This window comes from Cupressus sempervirens, chromosome 6 (genome assembly GCF_028749045.1).
Source record: "Cupressus sempervirens isolate cs-2001-9-10 chromosome 6, ASM2874904v1, whole genome shotgun sequence".
NCBI lineage: Eukaryota > Viridiplantae > Streptophyta > Pinopsida > Cupressales > Cupressaceae > Cupressus > Cupressus sempervirens.
Window position 1 is genome coordinate 143783605 of NC_143123.1, and position 23394 is coordinate 143806998.

The 23394-nt window shown below is 34.3% G+C and overlaps 1 protein-coding gene across 7 annotated transcripts in view; it reads left to right on the top strand.

Annotated features, from left to right (window-relative positions):
* The window catches only part of LOC149551630 (FAD-binding protein), a 139511-nt gene that overhangs the window by 105880 nt on the left and 10237 nt on the right, over nt 1-23394 (top strand). For all 7 annotated transcript variants that reach the window (XM_089787130.1, XM_089787131.1, XM_089787134.1 and 4 more), the window contains one exon: nt 23016-23155. In XM_089787130.1, coding sequence (XP_089643256.1) covers nt 23016-23155 — 140 coding nt within the window. The remainder of the gene's footprint in view (nt 1-23015; nt 23156-23394) is intronic.

Below are 23394 nucleotides of genomic sequence, written 5' to 3' on the forward strand. Positions count from 1 at the left end.
GCCTCTGAAGCAATGCTGGATACATTTCTGAAGAGTTGTGGATGCCTTCTTTGGGCATTACGTGTGCTTGTTTGACAAAGAACTTCCGAACAAGCGAGTATTTGATGAGGCCCGGAACAAGGTGAATGAGTATGGTTGTATGTTTCTACAGTTTCCCAACTTCACTTATCTGCAAGTTGGATGTTTCAAGGGAGAGCCATACACTTTGCCAAGGTACCCTATAGACAAGATTATACTCTTGGAATTGGCAAGACAACTTATGGAGGTACAATCTTATCACTCTAGTTTTCACCGACTGAGAGTGGGGATCTCATTACGTAACCCATTGAAGATTGGTGCGTATTAATTGGATACCGTGCCTAAAGCAAAGAACGTGGAGTTTGAACTTCAAAGGATCACAATGAAGAGGTTTGTAGCCAGGAGTTGTTTTGACTGGAGGGGACTACACAACAAGATGAGGAAGTAATTCCTACACATACATCATCTAGAAGATCTCTGGATTGATGTGCATATTGAGGTGGATATACGACACATGGACTACACTCGCTTGATTGTGGAGCAGATTGTGGATTTCAACTTAGCAACAATTCCTTTCGGATTTGAAGATGATATCAAATCTTAGATCCAGAATATGTTCAGCATGATGTGGAGAAATTACCCATTCTTCCTCCCACATGGTCATGCAAGGAGAGCACCTTGATTTGGGATTGATTCCAATCCATTCTTGCTAATACCAACACTTGGATGAAAAGAAGGGGTCTCAAATGCATCAAGATAAAGCCAAGAAAATAATTTGATCCTACTGGCCTGATTGGTTTGAGATTCAAAATATAAGGTAAAGGTAAAGATGGGACGTGATCACTGACATTTGTTCCTCTTGTTCAAATTTTTCCCAAACTATCTATCAAAGGAGGAAAGTACTCGAGAGCACTTGAGGTGAAGGGGATTAAAACTCAATCAATCTAAGTTGACTCAAGCGATGATGATGTTAGGAAATCAAAGGAGCCCTCACACTGGATCCATGTTCTCTTGAGGTTCTTACAACAACCTCTCTTCCAGATTCAACACTAGTATCAGATGAATCTCACGATTCACCCCTGAGCATGGCTATTGATGCATTCTTCACCGAGCATCCATCTCTTGAGGATCATGTGACCATAACTCCAGCATTGCCCATGTCGGCTGCACCTGCATTGGTGTAGTAACCTACAACAGATATAAATGAAAACAACAACAATTTCCTCATGTAATCAATTGTTTGTCACATTGTCAAACATTTTGCAAGCCAAAGTGCCATCCATCCAAATACAATTTGAACTTTGAATTTCAGAAAACAGTTTATTAACTTTGCAAATAAGATCATCAAATAGAGTTAAGCTGAATATTCAATATATTTTGATTCACAAACTTTTGATATGAAGCTTGAGTTTGAGCAATATTAATCAAATTAATTCTTAGAATTCTCATGCAATTTATTTATTAACCAACCTGATGCTATTAAAAATTTACAAACTGAATTATGAATAGAACCTTATTATATTGACTTGACTCTACCAATGATAGCCAACCTGTAGGTGTAATCTGCAGCATGCCAGAGTCTCACATAAAACACAACCTTGATTGGCACCCTTAGTTATGCAGACGTAGTTCTGCTATGTATTCGTAGGCCTTCAACATTCAACTGCAGACCTCTAATTTCATTATTGCAGGCTATTGGAATTTATCACAGGCTTCCCAATTCTGTCCGCAGCCTATCTAGGCTTGATTGCAGCCACAAGGAAACGATTGCAATCTCTTTAATTCTCCGTGCAGCCTCTCTCTATTAATCACAGGTATGCAAGAATACTCTTTGCCCGATACAGTCAATCACAGTAAGGGAAAGACTTCTCAATCTGTTATAATTCAGCAACAATTTGAGAGACAATACCAGATCTTTCAGAATTCACCACTTCTAATCTTCAGCCAGTTATGTCTCCTAGTACAGAATGCAGAGTAGGAAGACTTCCATAATTCTTCAAGCTAACAAATCTCAGAATTTAGATTGCTACAAACTTTTAGCACAAAGCTTCTTCCAAAGCAATAGATCATACAAACATGAAAGATGCAATAAATTCTCTTCTCAGCCGCAGTAGATATAGTAGAGAAGTAATGGAAATTTTGTTATACTTCAGCAGCAAACTTGCAAAGACACCACTCAGAAATCAAGCCCTTATACTTCAGCCAGGGCACACAAAATCAAAAATCAGAAAAGCCACAAAGGCAACAAAAGCATATAAATATTCAAGCATGCTTTTCCCAATGAAATGAGCTTGTATTTATAACCTCAATATTCCCTTTTGTTGCCAAAATGTAACTTTACTCGAGAAGCTTCGCCACACAACATTAATTAGAAGCTTCCATTAGATTCTCTCACTTGACTTGGCTTAACTAATTAATAAATGACACTTTCCAATGATAACTCAATTCTCAACTTAAGTGAAATTATAAAGTTAAATTATAACTTTATAATAAGCCATTTAATAATTAATAATAATTGGGCCACTAAAAATAATAATAACTCCCAAAATACTCATCATTTAAATATGTTGTCTAAAATAGAAGTCATACCTATTATTTCTCCATGGGACCAAATGCACTTTCCAAAAATAGAAAGGGTCCATCTCGATCAACACCAACTTACCACAAATAGTACACAAAACTAAGCCCAAACGAAGTCCAATCTGAGCCAAACGAAGACCAACCTATACCTTATTGAGATGTGAAGAAGATAAGACCCTCCCAAGCCAAGCCACTACCATAGAAGACCCTCTGTCCAAAATAATTAACCTATGAGGATCACAATAATACACTAATCCCTGAAACTTTGATGTTGACAAAATTGGGGACATTACAATCGGAAATAGGAGATCAGTATGACTATGAGAGTATCTTTGATACATATTCCTTATCAATCCCCTCTGCTACTAGTCGATCCACAACTTTACTTGATATTACTTCAGCTCAGTTTGAGCAATTCATGACTGAAGTTACACGTAGTAGTCGTACTCCTCCAATCATTCAGATTGAGGCGCCCACTATAGTCACCATTGTCTTGCAGAGCAACCTAGAGTTAACTATGGTGACCACTACTTCAACCAACACATCTTCTTTCAGCCTTCCTCCATGGTTGAGCACTGTCACACAGTATAGAAAGGAAGAAGAAATCCCACCTAAGGAGCTTGACAGGCAAGTGACCGGACCAAGAGTTTCAAAGAATTAAAAAGGCAAGATAGTTTCTCGAGTTGTGGTTGATGAAAATCACAGTTTCTCGAGTTGTGGTTGATAAAAATCACAGTTTTACTGAAGACATGCAACCTGCTGATTACAAAATTATAAGAGTTGAACTTGGTAAACAAACCAGACTAAGTTATCAACAGGATGCACATGAAGCAATCAACTTCTTAGCTTGGGAGAATGATGAATTGTGGGATTAGAAGAGCAAACTCAAGGAGGAGAATACACGTCTCCTTAGAATCATTGAAGAAATGAAGAAGTCTTCCTCGAGTACTGAACCTATTCCACATACTTGTAGTGAAAGGATCAAAAGAAAGGCGCAAGTTGTAGATAAACGGGCTACTAGTATTGAATCAAAAGGTTTTCAGCTCATCCAAGATATCTATAGGATGTTGAGGAAAGAAAAGAAAGCTGTTGCTCAATTAAGTGATATTCAAGAATCACTTCAATGACAATTAGAGTTGTTGGATGGGGACATTGGTGCTTGGAAGAGCATGATGGAGTTGATTTGGATGGGTTATGTGAATATGAAGTAATCTCATCTGTTGAGATGTATCATGATTACAAGCATCTAATGTTTAACAAAGAACAAGTCATACAACAACTCATGAAGGACATGAAGGCAGCAGTAATGGAGATTAGTGAGCAAGAAGACATGATCAACGAAGGCTACAAGAAGTTGTGATGTGTTGTTATCATTGAGAACGAAGAACTTAAGAAAGAAGAGGATATTCTTACAGAGTTTACTAAAGCAATTCACTTACAAATTGAAGTGGATGATTTTAATCTCAGTATGATGAATACATTTGCAAGCTGAAAGTGTTCACTAGATGAATTGCAAAGCAAAATTTCTATCAAAGAAATTTTAGAGGCAGCCAACACATATCGAAAGATCATAATGGTTGTTGAAGACATCGGAGAGTCTGATGCTAAAGTTGTGCATAGCTCACCGCAAAAATTGTTAAGATTTTTGAGACTCTGTGAACGTTTCATTTTTCATATGCTTTAAGTAGAGTAACAATAGGAAAGCTACATGTAAAGAGAATTTATGTTGTAAGTATAGTACGACCAGCTCATGTAGTTAAGTTGCAATCGCATCAGGCATGCAACTTTGAATAAAGTCAAAGTAATTAGTTAGAGATAAGTCAAGGTGGTTGAAGTTGTTCCACTTTTTCCTCCACCTTTCTCTCTTCAGTTTTCCTATATAAAGGAGAGAGCTCATTGTAAATAAATTACTAATCATCTTGTGCTTTATAGGAGAAGGCTAGGCTTGTAACTTGAAGGCTTTGTATTTCTTGTTGCAAATCTTTGAAGTGAATAAAGAAGCAAGTTTTTCCCAAACTTTGTGTTGTGATACTTGGAATCAATCTTTGTTTCTTATGTTGCATTGATTAATTCGTCTTTGTTACTTCTTTCTTTGTGAAGCATTTGAGTATTTGGTATTGTTCTTGAAAGACTTTGGGCTTTCATAAACAAGGTTGATATAGTTTGATAGTGGCTGCAAGTACTAGGATTTAAAGACTTTGAGCTTTACTTCTTAGTATATTATTTCATATCTGAATAGTTGAGCGAAAACTTTGCACTTTGTTAGCGGTTTGCCCTTTTGTTTTAAGAAGGTTGCTTGTAGGTTATTTGGGTTCTTGCTATCAACCACATATGTCAAGTTATAATTGTTGTCTTAAAGTTGTTCTTACGTAAACTTTTTTAGCCACTGGTACTACCGTAGCAATAGATTCCTTTTGTTAAATTGCAAATAGTAATTGTTAGTGTAAGATCATTCCTGAAAGAAGAGGAATAGATCCAGTGAACCACCCATTGTTAATTCTAGTTAGGTCTCTGTTTTAGCCACCTATGTTAAGAACAAAGTCTCCCCTATTGCCGAGAGGAAAGATTTATCTCACTACACCATTGCCTAAAGTTCCCATTTTGTAAGCTGTGGTTACAGTGGCTTACAAAATATTTAGCCAACAATTTTGCATCTTTTGTGTCATTAGCTGCTTTGATTGTTGCTGTCCTTTACCTTCATTATGGTCCTTTTTATCACCCATGTTCCCTATATCTCCTTCACCAAACAAATCTGCAATAAAAAACTTCTTCAATATCATGTTACTATGGTGGATAATTTGACTTTCTTCCCAAATTATATTGAGAACTTTTTGGCTACATAAGAAATTTCTTCTAACAAAAACTGACTCAAATCTCCATTGGTTGACAAGATATACCGCTCTGATTTAATTACGCTATGCTGTTCAAATATTTAATACCAAAATATTGCATTTTCACAGTGTTTTGAAACTTTGATGCATAAGCATTTTGTCGAACAATTTGCGTCCAACTAGTTTGAAAGTTTAATTTAATGTTTCTGTGATAAAATGTTCTAGTGGATCACCATAGAATTAATGTTTTTCAGATTTTATACTGATATGTAATTTCTTTTAAAAAATGTTGAATATTGCATACATTTGGAATCTCATAATAAATATATCTACATTGCCAATTCGAATTGATACATCATAATTATAAATACGATTTCATTTCATGATAAAATTAATATTTCTGACCTTTTTGTAGACCAAACAACATCCATTAATAATTCCCGAATTCCCTCCAAGGCTTTATAACACCTTAGAATTTGTAGGGTTTCTCCAATGTTTGTTATGTCAGCCTTTGAATAGGCTATTGCAGGTTAGAAGAGGTGTGATTTTCCTTAGCCACAATTGCACTAGCTTGTTTGACTCCCAACTAGGCAGCATTGAATATTCTTTAGGCTTTTTAGCCTTCAACCAAGCTATGCCCTGTTTGATTTGGAATGGTATGACACCTTTTATGGGCTTGGCAATATTAGGTATAAAGCTTATATATATAATTTCTTCTAGACTAAATTCTTCTATCCAGTCTCATCTACACACAATACATGTTTTCTGATTCTTTCACCATTCACATGCACCGCAAATCAAGTTTATTATTTGCTTGCAAATCCCAATAAATTTATACTTGGAATCCCAAAAGCTGCGTCTGGAAGCAAAATTGCCATTTTTCCATTAAATTCAATTGTGAATCTTGTATGAATCCTCCAATAATATGACTAGGAAGAAAGCTTTCATCTTTCAAGACAAATATATCTAGTGTTTGGAGTTGGACTTAACAGACCAAACTTTGCAAATACAAGAAATAAAAATGTCGAACATATGAAAATGAGCTCTTCCATTCCTTTTTTATAGCTTCCAAGTGAACTTTGGAGAAGTTACCTTATTAAAATAATTACTTTTTGGGTCTGCATAGACTGTAATGCCCCCATTTTCGGCGAGCTCCTATAGTTGATTGAGTTAGTTCATCATTGTGACCCTTGTGAGCTGACAATGAGATTTGAAGGTCTCAATTGCGGATTTACTATTTTTAGTAAGTCTAATTTGGGCAGTTTCCATATTGGCAGTGCAGTGTGACATTGGTAGTTGGTCATCGCCGGCATTGGATGTGGCTATTTATTGCATGACCTCATAATTATTAAGTTTATATTATTGTAATTGACACTTCATTTTTATTATATGTTATAAAGTGATGTTGTGCTGGTGAAGCTTCTTAAGTGGAATTATTTTTGAGAAACTAAGTGCCATTTGAGGATTATAAATATGAACCCTTGTGAAGAAATAACATCCGGTTGATTATTTTGCTTTTGTTACTTGTGAAGAGTTTCTAAGGTTGATATCTTTACCCTTGCTGAAGTATAAGGGTTTGAAGCTGATTGTACTTTCCATAGCTGAGGTATTGTGGTTAAGTCATAGAATTTATATAGTTGATTTATCTTCCATGTTTCTATTTCCTATTGCTTTGGAAGAAGACTTCGGTGCTGAGGGTTTGTGAGTAAGCTGGGAATTCTGAAAGCATTTGTGATTGGTGTTTAGATTGTTGCTGAAGTATAACCAATTGAAGGATACCTCTCTACTGTTTTGCATTGTATCTGAGAAGTGGTTAATGCTGAAGGAGTTGTTTAGGGTTTGGAGAGATTTTATTGCTGCAATTAATCATTAGTTCCTGCAATTCACTTGGGGAAATCACTGTGCATAGTTGGGGTTTCCGTCTACCTTTCTGTAGCAGCGTTTGATATTACTCGGGTCCTGTGATTCTTCTTTGGTGGCCGGCAACTCTCCTTTCAACCCTGTGAACAGTCTATGAGCCCTTCCTTTCATATTCAGAGCGCTGTGATTTAATACTGGGGGCCTACATCTTCAATAGAACGGCCTGTGATTTGTTTTTAGGGGCTGGTGGCTGCTAGGAGAGACCTGCAAATTGTTTTCTCAGGCCTGCATTTGTGATTAGGAAAGCCATGTTGACTGTGGTGGCTTGGGCAATATATTTTGGGGCTGCGATTTGTATGAGTTGGAATTAATTTGTTCCAGTGCTGTGTGGACTAGTAGAGATTCCAGGTTCTTCACTTATTTGTAGACATTGAATATCTGCTCTCTATTTATTGTTATATAGTGAAGGTAATGTGTTTGGTACTTAGCAATAAATTGGCTTATTGTCCATCCTCATTCTGATATTGATTTCAGTCAAATGTGTGAAGTTTATAATTGAATACATTGGGGAAAAGATCACTCCGTAAATATTTTGCTCTGAGATTACTTTCATTCATATTTGCCAAAATTCAAAATTGGAAAAAAAGCATTAAAATCCTAAAAGAAATCCTAGTTTAGCATTCAGCATTTCCAATATATGTCTATCATTGTTATTTCAGCTTCATATATATTAAAATTATGAAAGGCAGATATATTCAGCATACATAAAATACAAGTTTTTCCCAAAACACAAAAAAACAAAGTTCATTACAGTGGTGTCAGGTTTGTTTTCCAAATGTTTGACAAAATGCCAAACTACTGATTTAGCAAAAGAAATTTATTTTGTCAAGTTATATTTGGTAGAGGGTTATGACATAGACCGACCTTGTTTTTTTAATTAATTCTTCATAATAATAATTTAAATAAAGTCATCCACAATATTAAGGCAACTTAAATATTCTCTTGTTAATTCTTTGAATCAACATAAAATAAGCTAGCGAAACCTCTTTAAACACCCACAAAGAAGGGGCATTGCATTGAAGAGTGGCAATTTTGTTGTTTCTTCTGGATATTTGTGGTTTTCTATCAAAGGAAGGCTGAAAGAGTGGAATTCCATTAAACCTTCAACATCAACTATTTCACTTATACCAACAAATTAGCCTTCGACACAAGGAACATATTTTGAAACAATACCCTACTAGTTTCTCTCAAATATATCAATATCTTTAACAGACATAGATTACCAAGGCTTCCTCGCAAAATGGCCCAAAGGAAATAGGACCCCTACCACACACAACCTCCTTTCTAATGAAGTCAACTTCTCTAGAAGTCTTGACCAAAGGATTCAAAACTTTTGGAAGAAAGCCCCTTCGTAGGTCCAACTTTAAACTCCTCTTCTAACACTCAACACAAACAACTTTTTGTGCTTAATAACTTTTGAAAAGATACTGGTAGTCAATTTTTTCTCTATAACCATAAAACTTTGGTTTCCCTAAAAAAATGAATTCCAATTGAAAGATATTGTATCTACGGTATGTGTTTGTTGATAAATGAGACAATTTGAATTCTTAAAGGATAATGCTGTCATTATGTACTCCTTAATGATAATAAAGGATAGGCTTCTAAAGCAACACCATAGATTTGAGAATGCATTTTCAAACAAGGATGAAATTATTAAATTTGTAGATGAACGAAAGCATCAAGATGTACATGACCTCAATTATAGGACAAGACATTTCCAAAAGAAACAACACCTACATTGCTTCTGCATAAAAAAGAAAGAAATTATACTGTCCATAGAAAAATGGACTAATGGGACAAGGGAGTATACTAGTTTAACTAGTTCTAGAAGTAACTTGGAGGGGACTAACAAAGGGGAGGATAAGATAAAGATAAGTTTTATTAATGTCCAATAGATGACAACAAATGGGCCAAAGGGTCTGGAGGGCCGAACAAGAAAACAACCAACAACATTACCACCAAACGGTGACCAAAAACTAGAAAGAAAAGAAAAACAAAAAGAAGGAAAAAGAGATCAAGACCCCAAGAAATAAGAGGAGGGTGGAAGGGGGCAAGAAGGCAACCCAAAACTAGCAGAGAAGACTAGGAACCCGAAGTGATACAGAAAAAGCCTAAAAGTGAACACAGATGGTCAAAATACAAAATAGTGGGGGGGGGGGGGGGGGGGGGGGGTACCAACATGCATGGTCAAGAAATAGTTTAGGGAATAGGATCCTTAAAGAGCATAAACTCGTTCTGTATCAAAGTCCATAGTTGGAAAACTTGGTCTCGACAACAACTCGCCAAGCCCTGATACAATTCGGGTAAAACTTGACCAATTTTCGGTAAAAACTTGGCTAAAACTTTGAGAACTTAAAAATAGCTCAAATTTAATTAGAAATGCATTTTTTTTGCAAAATTCAATTAAAAGATGCATCGAATGAGTTAATTAATGAGAACACAAAATAACAAATTGAGTCTAGATATATTTAAACTCAAAGTGGGTACAAATTCGCATTTTTTAACGAGGAGTGCTGATGGCTGGAAGCAAAATAGTAAATAATATTTATAGAACTAAAAGTAAATACATCAATACAAATTTACAAATACATATTCCTTTTCCTATATGTACTAGAAAATAAGGGACTCATCCAATCCTAGTAGCTTGCACTTGGCCTAATTGTGCCTCCTCGCTTGACATCTCTGATGATGCATGTGGTTTGTCCTCCACTCGTGATGTAGCTCCTCATCTGACTCATCCTCCTCTTCAATGTCATCTAGTGTGAAACTCAATCCACCCCCTTCTCCATAGCTTTCCTCTCCAAAACAGCGGTGTCCTCTGTAAACAGTGGAGGTTGCTCCTATGCTGTCCAATTGCTATAAGGATCTATACCGTCCAAATCATGTCGACCGACTACTGCTTCATGTCCCTTCCTTATGTACAACCAAAGATTATATTGCATACAGACAAGGTCATGGAGGTGTTTTTAGGCTAACATGTTTCTCTTCTTGTGTGGATGGCCTCAAATAAACTCCAATTGTGCTCACAATTGGATGGGCTATAAGGCTAACATAAGATTTTGAGGGCAATTTTTTGAGATGGTGGGTATTTCCATCCTAAATTTGCCACCAAGCATCTGCGAAATAAAATATTGAGAAGCTAGAAAGCAAAGAGAAAAATGAAAACATAATTTATCAATTACTTTAACTTAAGACCTCAAAATCCAAATGGAAAACGTTTTCACTGGGGTTTAAGTGTTGCTTCCTCTCTTTGCCATCTCTAGAAAGAATAAAATACACTTTGCTTCGGCATAGCTTTGAAGTTTTGCCACAACGAGGTCTCTCTCCTCAAATATGAATGCATACACTAAGGCTCTCCATGATCTCTCCACTAGGATATGAATAGGAATCATCAAACCTAAACTGGGGGGTGAGGAAGTACCCAGATGCATGGATGGGTTGGTAGAGCATACTATTCCACCTCCTATCAATAATTTCTTAAATGAGATCATATTTGAGTCTAACCCCCCTTTTAGTAATTTTATATTAACTCATTGGCCCTATCCATGACCTCACAAAGACACCTCATTAGGTTTTGATCCCATCTACCATTCGCAAAACTCTAACTAGGGGCTCGAACACCTACAATTGAAAAACAAAAACTAGTAAATTACAAAAAGATTAGTTGAGACTTGAATTAAGAATAATTAAAAATAATTTAAAATTCAAGTTTTGAAGTTACATTCACAATATCTGCAACCCTTTTTGCAAAATGGGTGTCAAAGACTATACTCGAAACAACCTCTCCTTCAACCTCTTTTGAATAAGGTGAGTCTAAAAGAAGTCAATTCACCAATAATGCTTTGCAACGTCAAGATCATTTCAAACCTTTTGTCACAGGATCTCACCAAATATCTCCCATGATTATGCTTTCTTATCAAATTTAGAACCCAATGGTGATTATAGATATATTTTGTTATCCGCTTTCCATCTTCCACAAGTGGAGTCACCCAATCAAGTCTTTTTATGTCCTTTAAAAGAAGGTCAAGAATATGTGCTGTACAAGGTGTACAAAAAAGAGTGGGGTGCCTATCTTGGAGAATTCTACCTACTGCCACATATGCTGCTGCATTATCTGTGATGATTTGCACCACATTCTTTACTCCTACCTCCATGACAATGTTGTCCAACATTTATGCCAATGTTGATACATTTTTCACCTTGTTGGAGGCATCAACCAATTTCAAGAACACTACATTGTCCTTGCAAGCAACCAAAAAATTAATAATGGTGTGTGTAACATCAGGATTTCTTATAACTACTTTTAGCTTTTAACTAACTGAATTGTTTTCATTTCATTTCCAATCAAATTTCATAATCAGCTGAAAATAAGTCTAGTCTAAATTGTTGAGATTAAATTTAAACTAAAAACTGAAATTATACCTAATCAACTTACTGATATTCAGACTTAATCTAATTACTGAAATTGATCCTAATCTAAATGTTGAAATTTAATTCTAGGCTAAACACTGGAATGGAAGGATGCATTTAACATGTTACAAAAATTAACAACTATCTATTCCAAAGAAAAATCTTTTAGCTAAAAAAAAAAATACGAACTCTTAAGATAAGAAACATACTGATTTACTTGAGAGACTTTTTCCAATTAATTGTTCAAGCTTGACTTTGGTGAGAGGAGAAGCATTATCATTGGCTTAACCTCCCAACCGTGGACCTTTTACTTATCCCCACATGTTCTTATTTAATAGAACGGCCCTCCCTACCCTGAGGTCGAGCATGAGACGTTCATTGATCCAGCCATCGGAGTATTTAGGTGGGTTGAGGTCCCAACAGCTATTCGAATGAATAACTGAAGCATCAAGACAACAATGCGATCCATTTGTTGTGGCAAGTCTTCCTATTATCACCTTGGCCAAGGATTTTAGAAGTGGGTTTAGAAACCCGATCTCCACCACTCAGCTTGACAACTAATTTTCAAAGTAAAATCGCATGAGCTAAATGTATTTAATCTGTTTATATAATTTTTAAGTTACTGATTTCCTTCTTGTTTTCAATTGATAACAAGTTCATTAACTCCTTATCACCATTTTTCAGGCCATCAGTCGGTGACTCACTGGTACATGAACCTACATTTGTTAGTGTAAGAAATGCACCTACATCACCTTTTTTGGCATTGGCCAAATGATTTTCATGATGATCTTTTACAGTTATCTGTTATTGACTTACTTTTTCAGAGTTTAAATGAGAGTTTAAAAGATGCTCTTTATCAGACTTTAATCACAAGGAACAGGCATACGTTTTAATTCATTCAAACAGTTGGATATTATTGACCTTTGACTTACACAGCAGAGAATTTAATCTTTATGCTATTTACATGGATAGATATCACAAGCCTTAAGAAGGACTAAGACTATTCAAGTAATACAGAGAGGAATTCAACTTGCTATAATTGTAATAAGAAAGACATAACAAAAGAGATATCAGCTTTTGATGCCGACTTAGCTTAGACGTGGTAATAGAAAAGAGATTATAATAAATCACAACTATTTCCTTACGTGACACAGCTATGAAGATGGTTGCTCTTTCGATAATCAAAACTTCCTTTCCAGACTTCCACGGCTTCCAAGATGTAATGTTACAATCACAAAGGATACATAGGTTCTACCGTCTACTTAGAAACTCAAGAGGTAACTTTGGGAGCTTGTATGGAGTCGGGTTCAAATGTTAAAGGTTCTGAAACTAAATAGAATGATAGACGTGAGCAAGGCAATGAGCGGGTAATTGCAGAATGGATGTGAGTCGGCTAACCAAGGTTGCCCGATAGACGACAAGGCCAGTCTATTTATCTTTTTGAACCTGGCCTTACGGCTTCCTCCATTACAAGATCATTTTCGACTTAAGAATTTGAAAAGAAAGAATAGGAAAAAAAAATGAAAAGACGAGGAAAGATGAAGGGTCAATTTTAATAATATTATTTTATGTTATTTTATTGTCTTTGTTAGGTTTATAAATATGTACACATAAGGTGGTTATGTTTGATTAGAAAAATTTAATGTAAAGGTGCCATTTTATGTTTATATATTTATAATCTTAATTAAGAGAGTAAAATAACATCAAATGATATTATTATTTTATAAATTTATTTAAGGTAATAATTTTTTGTTTATATTTATTATTTAATTAATTTTTAGCTTTAGTTCTAGCTCATGCAGATTCACCAAGAAAATTTGTTGTCAAGCCCTAATAAACTTGCCAAGGCAGTTTTAGGTCAAACTTGTCATTTCTGATGACTGAATCTTATGACCATCCCATTCTGATGACCTCATTTCATAATGCTTCCCCTCTTTCTCCGATCTTCCTCCTGCAACCTTTAAGAACAACAATCTTGCCAAAACATCATTTCATGTTTCATAATTTGTTATATAATATTGTTAGGAAAATTCATCATAAATACTAACTGATTCATAAGAAAATAAACTGTCTTCATTTTCACATAATTACAACGGCTAACTTTAACTGACTCAATTTCACATGATCGATGCGACGGCTAAAGATAACTGCTTCAATTCCACATGAACAAGAATAAGTAAATCAACGGCTATAACTTTAACTGACTCAATTTCACATGATTGATGCAACGGCTAAAGACAATTGCTTCAATTTCACATGAACAAGAATAAGTAAAACAACGGCAATAACTACCATGATAAAACAATGACTAATTTCAATTGAGCACGAGAAATTATTTTGGTTCAACGGCTATATTAGCTTTAAAAAAATTTTGAGGCAAAAATTGGGATGTAACAGTGTGGTTTTATCCCTCTGTCCAATTATCAGAAAGAATGGTGCAACCATATTTTGTCCATTCGTTTTTTTTTTGTTCACCATTGTTCTTGCCCTATCAACTACATTTATGAGCAACCTACAAAAACAAAGTGAAATTAAGTCTTAGTACACAATTTCGATTCAATAATCTAGAAAATGCTAAAAATAATTAAAAATTTAAAAATTAATTTAGGTGGACAGTACACAATTTTGATTCAATAAACTAGAAAAAGTTAAAAATAATTAAAAATTTAAAAATTAATTTAAGTGGACTATTTAGTAATTTACTAACCTCCCACCCAAATCCTTGTGAGAAGGGGCCTTGTAACCTTTTCCTATAACCGGCATTGCAGTCACCAAATTTAGCTAATAGGGACTCTCAACAAGATACGATGGAATGTTGTAGAAATACCAAAAATCAGCACATGTAGTGTCTGTTCTCTCATGTGCCTCTGTGTTCCATCTAGTGGCCTCTAATGATGGTTGTGCTCTAGGTGTCTTCCTGGGCACAAAATAATTGCCTATAGTCTATGTCCTTGATGGTGATGTAGAAGTAGACACTCTACCAAAGGAAGCAAAAGCGATAAAAGTGGAGGTGCTCAATTTGCAAAATGCGGGCCACGACAAGAGCCCACTATGCTCTCAAGTGCTTCTTCTACTTCTTCAATATCAATTGGAGCACCTTGAGATTCACCTATGGCTACAAGTAAGGTATTGACAAATCTTTTTATCTGTTCTGTGGTTTTGATACATTTCCTAGAATCATGCTCGTCAATGCCTATAAGGTGGTATTGGAGGTGGTTTATGCTTTCTAAAATTACTCTCTAGCACTTTTAGGATGGGTGCTTATAAACCTAGAAGCACAAGGTTCTAGTGGTCATTCTCTTTGAATGTTGATGTTTAGTAGCTTTAGTAGCATTCAATTGTGAGATTAATTAATATAATAATAATGATTCATATATATACAATTATAGTTAAGATTATCATTATAATAATTATATTAATGAATAGACATAACCCTTCATGGGACATGTCTCCTCTTGGTTTATTCGTTATACATATACAAAGAGATCGCTACCATTTGAAAAGACATACCAAAATTAAATGGCAAAGCTATTATATTTGCAGTGATCTTAGAAACTCAACATGGTACTAGAGCCAACTGCGAATGTAATAAAGAATAGCGATAGAGTAATACAATGTGGGGAGGGAACATATAGGAAGATGGTATTCAGAATTGAAGAAACAATTAATTGTTCAATTCAAGCACACATATATTAAACTTGGCCAAATAAATCTGAAAGCCATGTAAAGTGAAATAATTTTTCGTTCGAGATAATAGTTCTTGTTGGAGATTATAACGATATGTGCAATTTTAATAGAATCCCTAATCAAAGTTTTGTAGCGGCTGAATACTAATTAGATTATGCACAAATGGATATAGATTGTTCTCCTTGCTTTGAGTAGTAGACTACCACATGAAATTCTGGTATTCGAAATTGTTAAGGATTCTTTTGAAGAAAAATTCATAGCTATACGCTATGTGGCCTTCCACGATGAAAATCCAATCTTGTTGCATGATTTGGTTTGAGGCATACCACCTTGGGAATTTAAGCTTCTTAGTAGTGGATACTACTGAGTCACAGGTATCCATTTGAGGTAGTTGAAATGGGTGTGGATTATAGCCTGTGTGGATGCAATTTAGGAGCATAATGGTCGCACTTGACTCTTATAGAAAAGTAGCTCTCAGACTCTAGTGCAACATCTTGTTCGACTTTTCCCTACTCGTATCCACCTTTTGACTTCTTTGATTTTCTAAACTCGTGCCTTTGTGCTTCAGAAGACTTGAGCCCTCTAAATGTATGGTGACATGCTTAGGATATTGTACATGGTATAGTCAAAACATGACACATTGGAAAGGAACAATCATCATCACCTTCGAAGTGTACTTGTGATCAAAGCAGATAGGAAGGACCCGTCATTGAGCATGACAATTAATAGGGCGGAGGATGAGTATTAAGAGATCTTCAAGCTCGTGTGAATAAACGAAGTGTAAGAAACGAAAAACCCAAGAAAGGAAGAAAGAAGTTTTGAAAAGGTTTACCCCGCAAGCCACCACATGCGTCACAACGATAAGAAGAAATCTATTTAAATTTACATATTGAGTGATGAATCTCCATTTTTCCAACTTGCTATGTATGGATAATATGGTGCCAACAAAGACAATAGGCTATGGAATACACCATACCGAATGGCATAATGTGAGTAGAGGACATCAACAATATTTCCATTAATAATAATATATAAGATAACATTACAAGTAAGTATTTGTCTATTTCATTATGAAAATAAGTGAATTTAGATTGGGAAATTGGTCACCTTACATTATTATATGTGACATTAATAAGGAAATAATGTTGGAAATATAGATTAAAGCATATATATGTAGAAGATGGAATATATGTGTATATATATTCAAAGTATATACTTATATATTTACTTGATCTATTGTCTTATATTATTATGCAGAATTATTTATTATTCTTGAATATTATATTAGTCTCTCGTATTTTTTCAATACACTGTAAGACCTATTTGCCGTGATCTTTTTTGAGAATATTGTTGCAGGAAAAGGGACAATGATTTCAGACCTAGAGGGAGTTTGACTCTTCATCAAAGGCAATATTGGATGAGTAGCTCGATGTAATGCCCTCTCTTCAGGATTAAGAAATGAATACTGGAACCTGCAACATTTTGTTAGTACGGTATAGAGAATTTATATTAATATTATTAACCATCTTAGAAATATTGAATTGATTAAGTATTAGATTAAATACTACCCCTTTCTAACCCCTCCTAATCCCTCGGAAGAAACTCTCCTCATATCACCTAACCCTCTAGTGAGAATTACGTCTCGATTAAGTAATCATTAGATGAAGAGCGTCTTCATAAGGCCTCTTGGGATCTTTGGTTATACACTTTATAACACTACTTGGTAGAGATCCCACCTCTAACCAAGTCTCTTATCTCAGACATATGCATATGTTTGACCACTACAATATATATTGTCCCTAAGAGATTCTTTACAAATCTCGTTGGCACCCTATGGTGCCCTCTACCAAGATTAACTTGGATTGTATTATAACCTCTGGGCTCTTTTTATTCAACTATTATATAAATGCAAATGATATGCTTCTATTAAATGTGAACCAGCTTTATTATTCCAATTTATAGTTACTCTGTGTGTTAATGTTGGGATTTGGTACCTCCCACGACAACCAATCCTCTCTTAATGATATAATTTATTTCACTCTTATTGCTATCTCTGGGTGTGTGTTTGTTTCAACTTTCTGATCCCGTCAGTTGTTCTTCCTTTGAATACTCCAGTATTCGGTTTTATTGCTTTCTAATATTTGACGTATGCTTGATGACAGATCCACACCGCGAATTGAAAATATATTGGATTGGTGGTTGTTGCTTTGACTGTCCAAGTTGGCAGAGATGAAAATGTTGCTTTGGTTTTTGTTCGACTGTTGATATTGTGTTTAGTTAGCTTCGATTCCAACTTTGTCTTCATTGATTTCCTGCCTACGTGTAATGTGGGTTTGTTTCAATATCAGTGTTGGTATTGGTCCCACTACTTGTTTAGTATGCATAGGAACTTTGGCAGTGCTATATTAATTTTGTTAGTTCTGAACTTCCATAGTTCTGACTTCCTTGTCTTATTTGCAGATGAGTTTTAAGTTCCAAGCGATGATTCTTCGATGGTTTTGTGCTATTATTCTATTTTTGCAGATTCCAATTGTACTCGGTACAATAGTGGGTTGGGTTTTTCCATTTCAATTTCAATATTTATTTTATTTTATTTTTAACTTTTTCGGGTGCTTGTGTATGATTGTTGTACATTTATTTATGTCTGTACTTCCTTAAGGGGGCGTGAATAAATTTGTCCCTATTTTCATGCCTATTCGGATGTGCCTATTTGGTTTATTATGATAATAATATATTGAGGTATAGTTGTGAATTTATAAATTGACATTTATTCTTTACTTCATACTTATTCATTTAATTATTCAATATTTTTTTTAAAACATTTAATTGAAATATATATAAATTATTGATTACTCAATAATCAATTAGTTCTCTAATCAATTACATAATTATTTCAAATTGATTATTATAATTTAATATTGAGTTTCATATTAGAGAGAGTATTACAATCCTATCCTCCCAAATTGTTTGTCCTCAGGTAATTATGATTTTTCATTTGAATCATTAGATCTTAATTTTGTTCGATTTCCAATTTTGAATTCAACAGTACAACCAAGAATTGAAGAGAAACTGATCTAATGCTATTCGTGGTTCAACCTTGGTTGGTTTTGTGTTAATCAGATTAGTAAATGATGATTGTATAAGAAAGAATTACAAATTGTAGATCGATTGATAGATTTCATAATCAAAGGATATGGGATTGGTCTTCTTAGTTTTAATATCTTTTTTTTTTGTAGTTGATTCGTTTAATGGTCTCTTTGTGGATCATTTCAATTTAGCATATTTAATCATTTTTCTTATTATTTGACCTCCTTAGAGAATGGAAATTTCGTTGTTGCAGGATGCTAGATACTCATCTACAAGTAGGCTTCCGCAAGGTATTGGGACTATATGTTTGTATCCATCTTGGATACTTTCCTCAAGGATTTTGGAATCATATTCTTCCCCATCTTGAACTCTTTTCTTAGTGCATTCGAAAGTATGTCCTCACCCATCTTGGAATCTTTCCTCAACCCATGTCCTTACCCATATTGGAATCTACCTATCTCGAGCAGATTTACTCTGCTTCTCCCATCTTGATAATAAGTCACTTGTATTCAATAGTTTGATATTTTTATTGATTGAAATGTTTAATTTTATTCACTCTAAACGATGGCGAGATCATGCTCTGATACCACTCTAATGTTCCGTCTTCAAGATTAAGAAATGAATATTAAACATGTATAGTATAGAAAATGTATATTAAACATGTCAGAAATATTGAACTGATTAAGTATTAGACTAAATACCACCCCTTTCTAACCTCTCCTAATCCCTCGGAAGAAACTCTCCTCAAATCACCTAACCCTCTAGTGATAATTACTTCTTGATTAGGTAACCATCATATGAAGAGTGTCTTCCTAAGGCCTCTTGGGATCTCTGGTTATACACTTTATAACACTACTTGGTAGAGATCCAACCTTTAACCAAGTCTCTTATCTTTGATATTTGCATATTTTTTACCACTACAATATATATTATTCCTAAGAGATTTTCTACAAATCTTTCTCTCTAGATTTCCACTTTGAAATCCAACATTCGATTAAGAATGCCCTCTGGGTGCTCTAATGAGAACCGTTGGCACCCTATGGTGTCCTCTACCAAGATTAACATGGATTGTATTATAACCTCTGGTGTTAATGCTGGGATTGTATTATAACTTTTGGTATTATAACCAATTGTACTCGGTACAATAGTGGGTGGGGTTTTTCCATTTCAATTTTAATATTTAATTTATTTATTTTTTAACTTTTTCTGGTGCTCGTGTATGATTGTTGTACATTTATTTATATGTCTTTAGTTCCTTAAGGGGTGTGAATAAATTTGTCCCTATTTTCATGCCTGTTCAAATGTGCCTATTTGGTTTATTATAATAAATTTAATATATTGAGGTATAGTTATGAATTTATAAATTGACATTTATTCATTAGTTTATACTTATTCATTTAATTATTCAATATTTATTTATTTAAATATTGAATTGAGATATATATAAATTATTAATTACTCAATGTAATCTTTTTATTTAATATATTATACAAGGCTTTGGCCTTTTACCAATAAAAATAAATTAATTAATTACTCAATAATCAATTAGCTCTTTAATCAATTACATAATTATTTCAAAAAAAAAAATTATGATTTAATATTGAGTTTCATATTAGAGAGGGTATTACACTCAGAAGATAGGTATTCAGAGGGAGTTTGACACATCCGTCTAAAGGAGCGGATAGAGGATATGTTTCAATTGATCCTTGAAGATCTTGATTATATCAAAGCCAGAGGAAGTTATTTGACTTCATGTAAACCTTTGGTATCATGTGTGTGACTACATGATTTAATGGGCCTACCAAACGAAGTGATGACTTGACATCATAAGGAAGTGATGACTTCCAAACGATTATCACTTGTATTTGCAAAAGTTATTGAAAGGTGAGGATCTTACTTTAACTTAATTTTCTATATGGTGGATATTTTATGATGTCTATGCGGATCATGATAGATTATATTTTGCATAGTGGATGTTTATATGGTACATATTATGAGAATGTGTATGCACATACCTTATAAACATTTTTTGAATACTTGGTGAGTATCATGTGTCGATATTCTGGAAGACCAATACTCATGATATCAGATGTGAGATCAAACATTTTTGAGTACTTGGTGAATATCATATGTTGATATTTTTGAAGATCAATACTCATGATATCAAATGTGATATCAAAATGGTGAATATCATATGTTTATATTCTGCAGACCATTATCTTATTGTAGTACATGGTGAATATCATATGTTGATGTTCTGCAGGCCATTACTCAAAAGTATTTGGTGAATATAATGTGTTCATATTCTGGAAGAGTAATACTCATGATATCAAAATGATGGATATCTTTTGATCAAAGATATCCTTAATCTTGCTAACTTGATATTACTTTGAGGTAATACATGTGTTTATCCTCCCTAGCTAAGAGGGAGTGTTGATGTTTGGTAGCTTTAGTAGGATAAACTTGTGAGATTAATTAATATAATAATAATCACACACACACACAAAATTATAATTAAGATAATCATTTTATTAATTATTTTAATGAATAGACATCTCCCATGAAGGGACATGTCTCCTCTTGGTTTATTCCTCATACAAATACAAAGAGATCACTGCCATTTGAAAAGACATACCAAAATAAAATGGCAGTGCTAATAGATTTGCAGCAATCTCGGAAACTGAACACTGAATTTGCCATGCTGATTTTAATTGTAAACTGCAGATCTACAAATAGAAAGTAGAAAGACAAAATAAATATTTTAGTTCAACAATTAAACAAACTATCTAAATTAGTTTCAATATTTTTAGACATCATTCAAAGTTTAAAAAAACTTTTAAAACTACTATTGTTTGATATTTTAAATAAACCAAATATTCTTCAGAAAAAATAGTGAAAAATTCAACAAAACTTGTCAAAAATAGTGTTGAATCTTGTTCGAATTGTTCAAAATCATTTCTCACTACTTAGGAATGATTTGTATTCATTTAGATGCAACAAAAATGAATAGAATATTTTAAAATAATATAGAAACAAACTCAACAAGCCTACTTGGGAATGTATTTTTTCTTGAAAAATCTGTTGAAATCCATTTGAATTCGCTTCTAATCCATTGCAATCAGCTACCAAGGGCTTGGGAGCCTCTTTTCTTCCCTCACTACCAAATAGAAATGCTCAAAATAAATTAAAAAGTGAATCAAACTTTGATGTTTTTTTGCTTTAATGCTGGAATGTGCAAGCAGGTGAGTTTTTAACTGACTCCTCGAGTTTTTCACGAAAACTCCGCTAGTCAGATCAGCAAGTTTACTCTAGAAAAATTGCAAGGCTTAAAAACTCAGCAATTAATTGCTACTCAACGATCAATCAACAAGATGCCTACTATGTCAGAGTCTATGCCATAAATGGAGTAATTGATGTCATTGTTGATCACTATGAAGAGGTCAGTACAAGATGTGATAGTGCTGTACCTAAGGCTATGAGGACTGAAAAAGGCATACCCCTAGAATTGCACCTGGCCAAAGTAACCTTTGTATTAATTAAGTAACCAGTAATGTGTCACCCATGTGGTTTTAAAGGGGTTGGTCGAAGAGGAGTAGACATATGTCATCAAGGAGGAGTTGGACCTCGTTCTTAGGAAGAAGTAAAACCACGACGTTGATAGGGAACTTGTTGAGGTAGAATTTGTGAGACATGTTGTCACAAGTTTAACCATGTCTACATGTGAAGTAATATTATCTAAATGTTGTTTAGAGCTGTCAGTCTCCTAGATCTGTTGGAAAAAGGATTTTAACAACCTTAGGGCTTAAGGATCCCTAGAGGCCACCTTGCAAGCATATTTGAAGAAAGTAGAGGGATTGTCACTTGAGTCTCTAAAATAGTTGACGCATGATATCTCTCTTGGATCTCACAATAGTGGACGCATCTGAAAATGGAATGCTCCTTGATCTCTACATCATAGAGGGAGAAAAGATGACATAGCTGATCTTGGAGAAGAATATGATGATCCATTTCAACCCAAAGCTGGTGGGAGCATGCCCTTAGTTGGCCAAGGGAAAACCTCATTCTGTGTGACCAATGATGGTTGAGATTCTAAGGATGACATACGATACTATCTTCCACCTATAAGAATGCTCTACTAAAAAGCAAGCTTCAAGGTGAGTGGTACAGGAAGCGAGGTTCAAGTTAACTAGATGTGCTGTCCATAGATACCTCTCCTAGGCTCCTAACAGCTCTGGTGATTGTCTAATACAAAATTTCACATTTATGACGAGTTTGAAAAATACCAAAAAGTAAGTATGACATTTAAGAAAATTCTCTACATTCTGACATATAAGAAAAATCTCTCTATTTTACGTTTTATTTAAGTAACTAATACAATTGATTTGGGTGTTCTGATGATGGTAAAAGGAGGAAAATCTGCATTATCATCTCATGACCATAATAATTAAAGACTGACCATGAATTTTTTTTCTTTATTTTCAGCCCAAGAATTGCTCAAGGATATGGAATGTATATTTAACAAAGCCACTTCTCTGATTAATGAAGCAATAAATTTATTGACGAAGCATTTATTGATATCTGAAGATAGCATTGAGAGTTCATCAGGAATTGAAAGTAATGAGGTATGATAGTCTTAATTTTTTCTCCTGAATATTTCAGTTACTTATGTGACTTCATTTTTAGCCTATGTTTTAGTGGAGATTGAGGAATTTTTTTTTGTGAAGTAAGTCATTTGAAAGTTTTTTCAGTTGATTTGAAATTGTTGTGGAATGAGTATCACTCAACTAAAATCAGGTTATTAAGAACTCTGGAGACACAACTTTGCTATTAATGACAATAAATAAAAAACCTAAAATGGTGA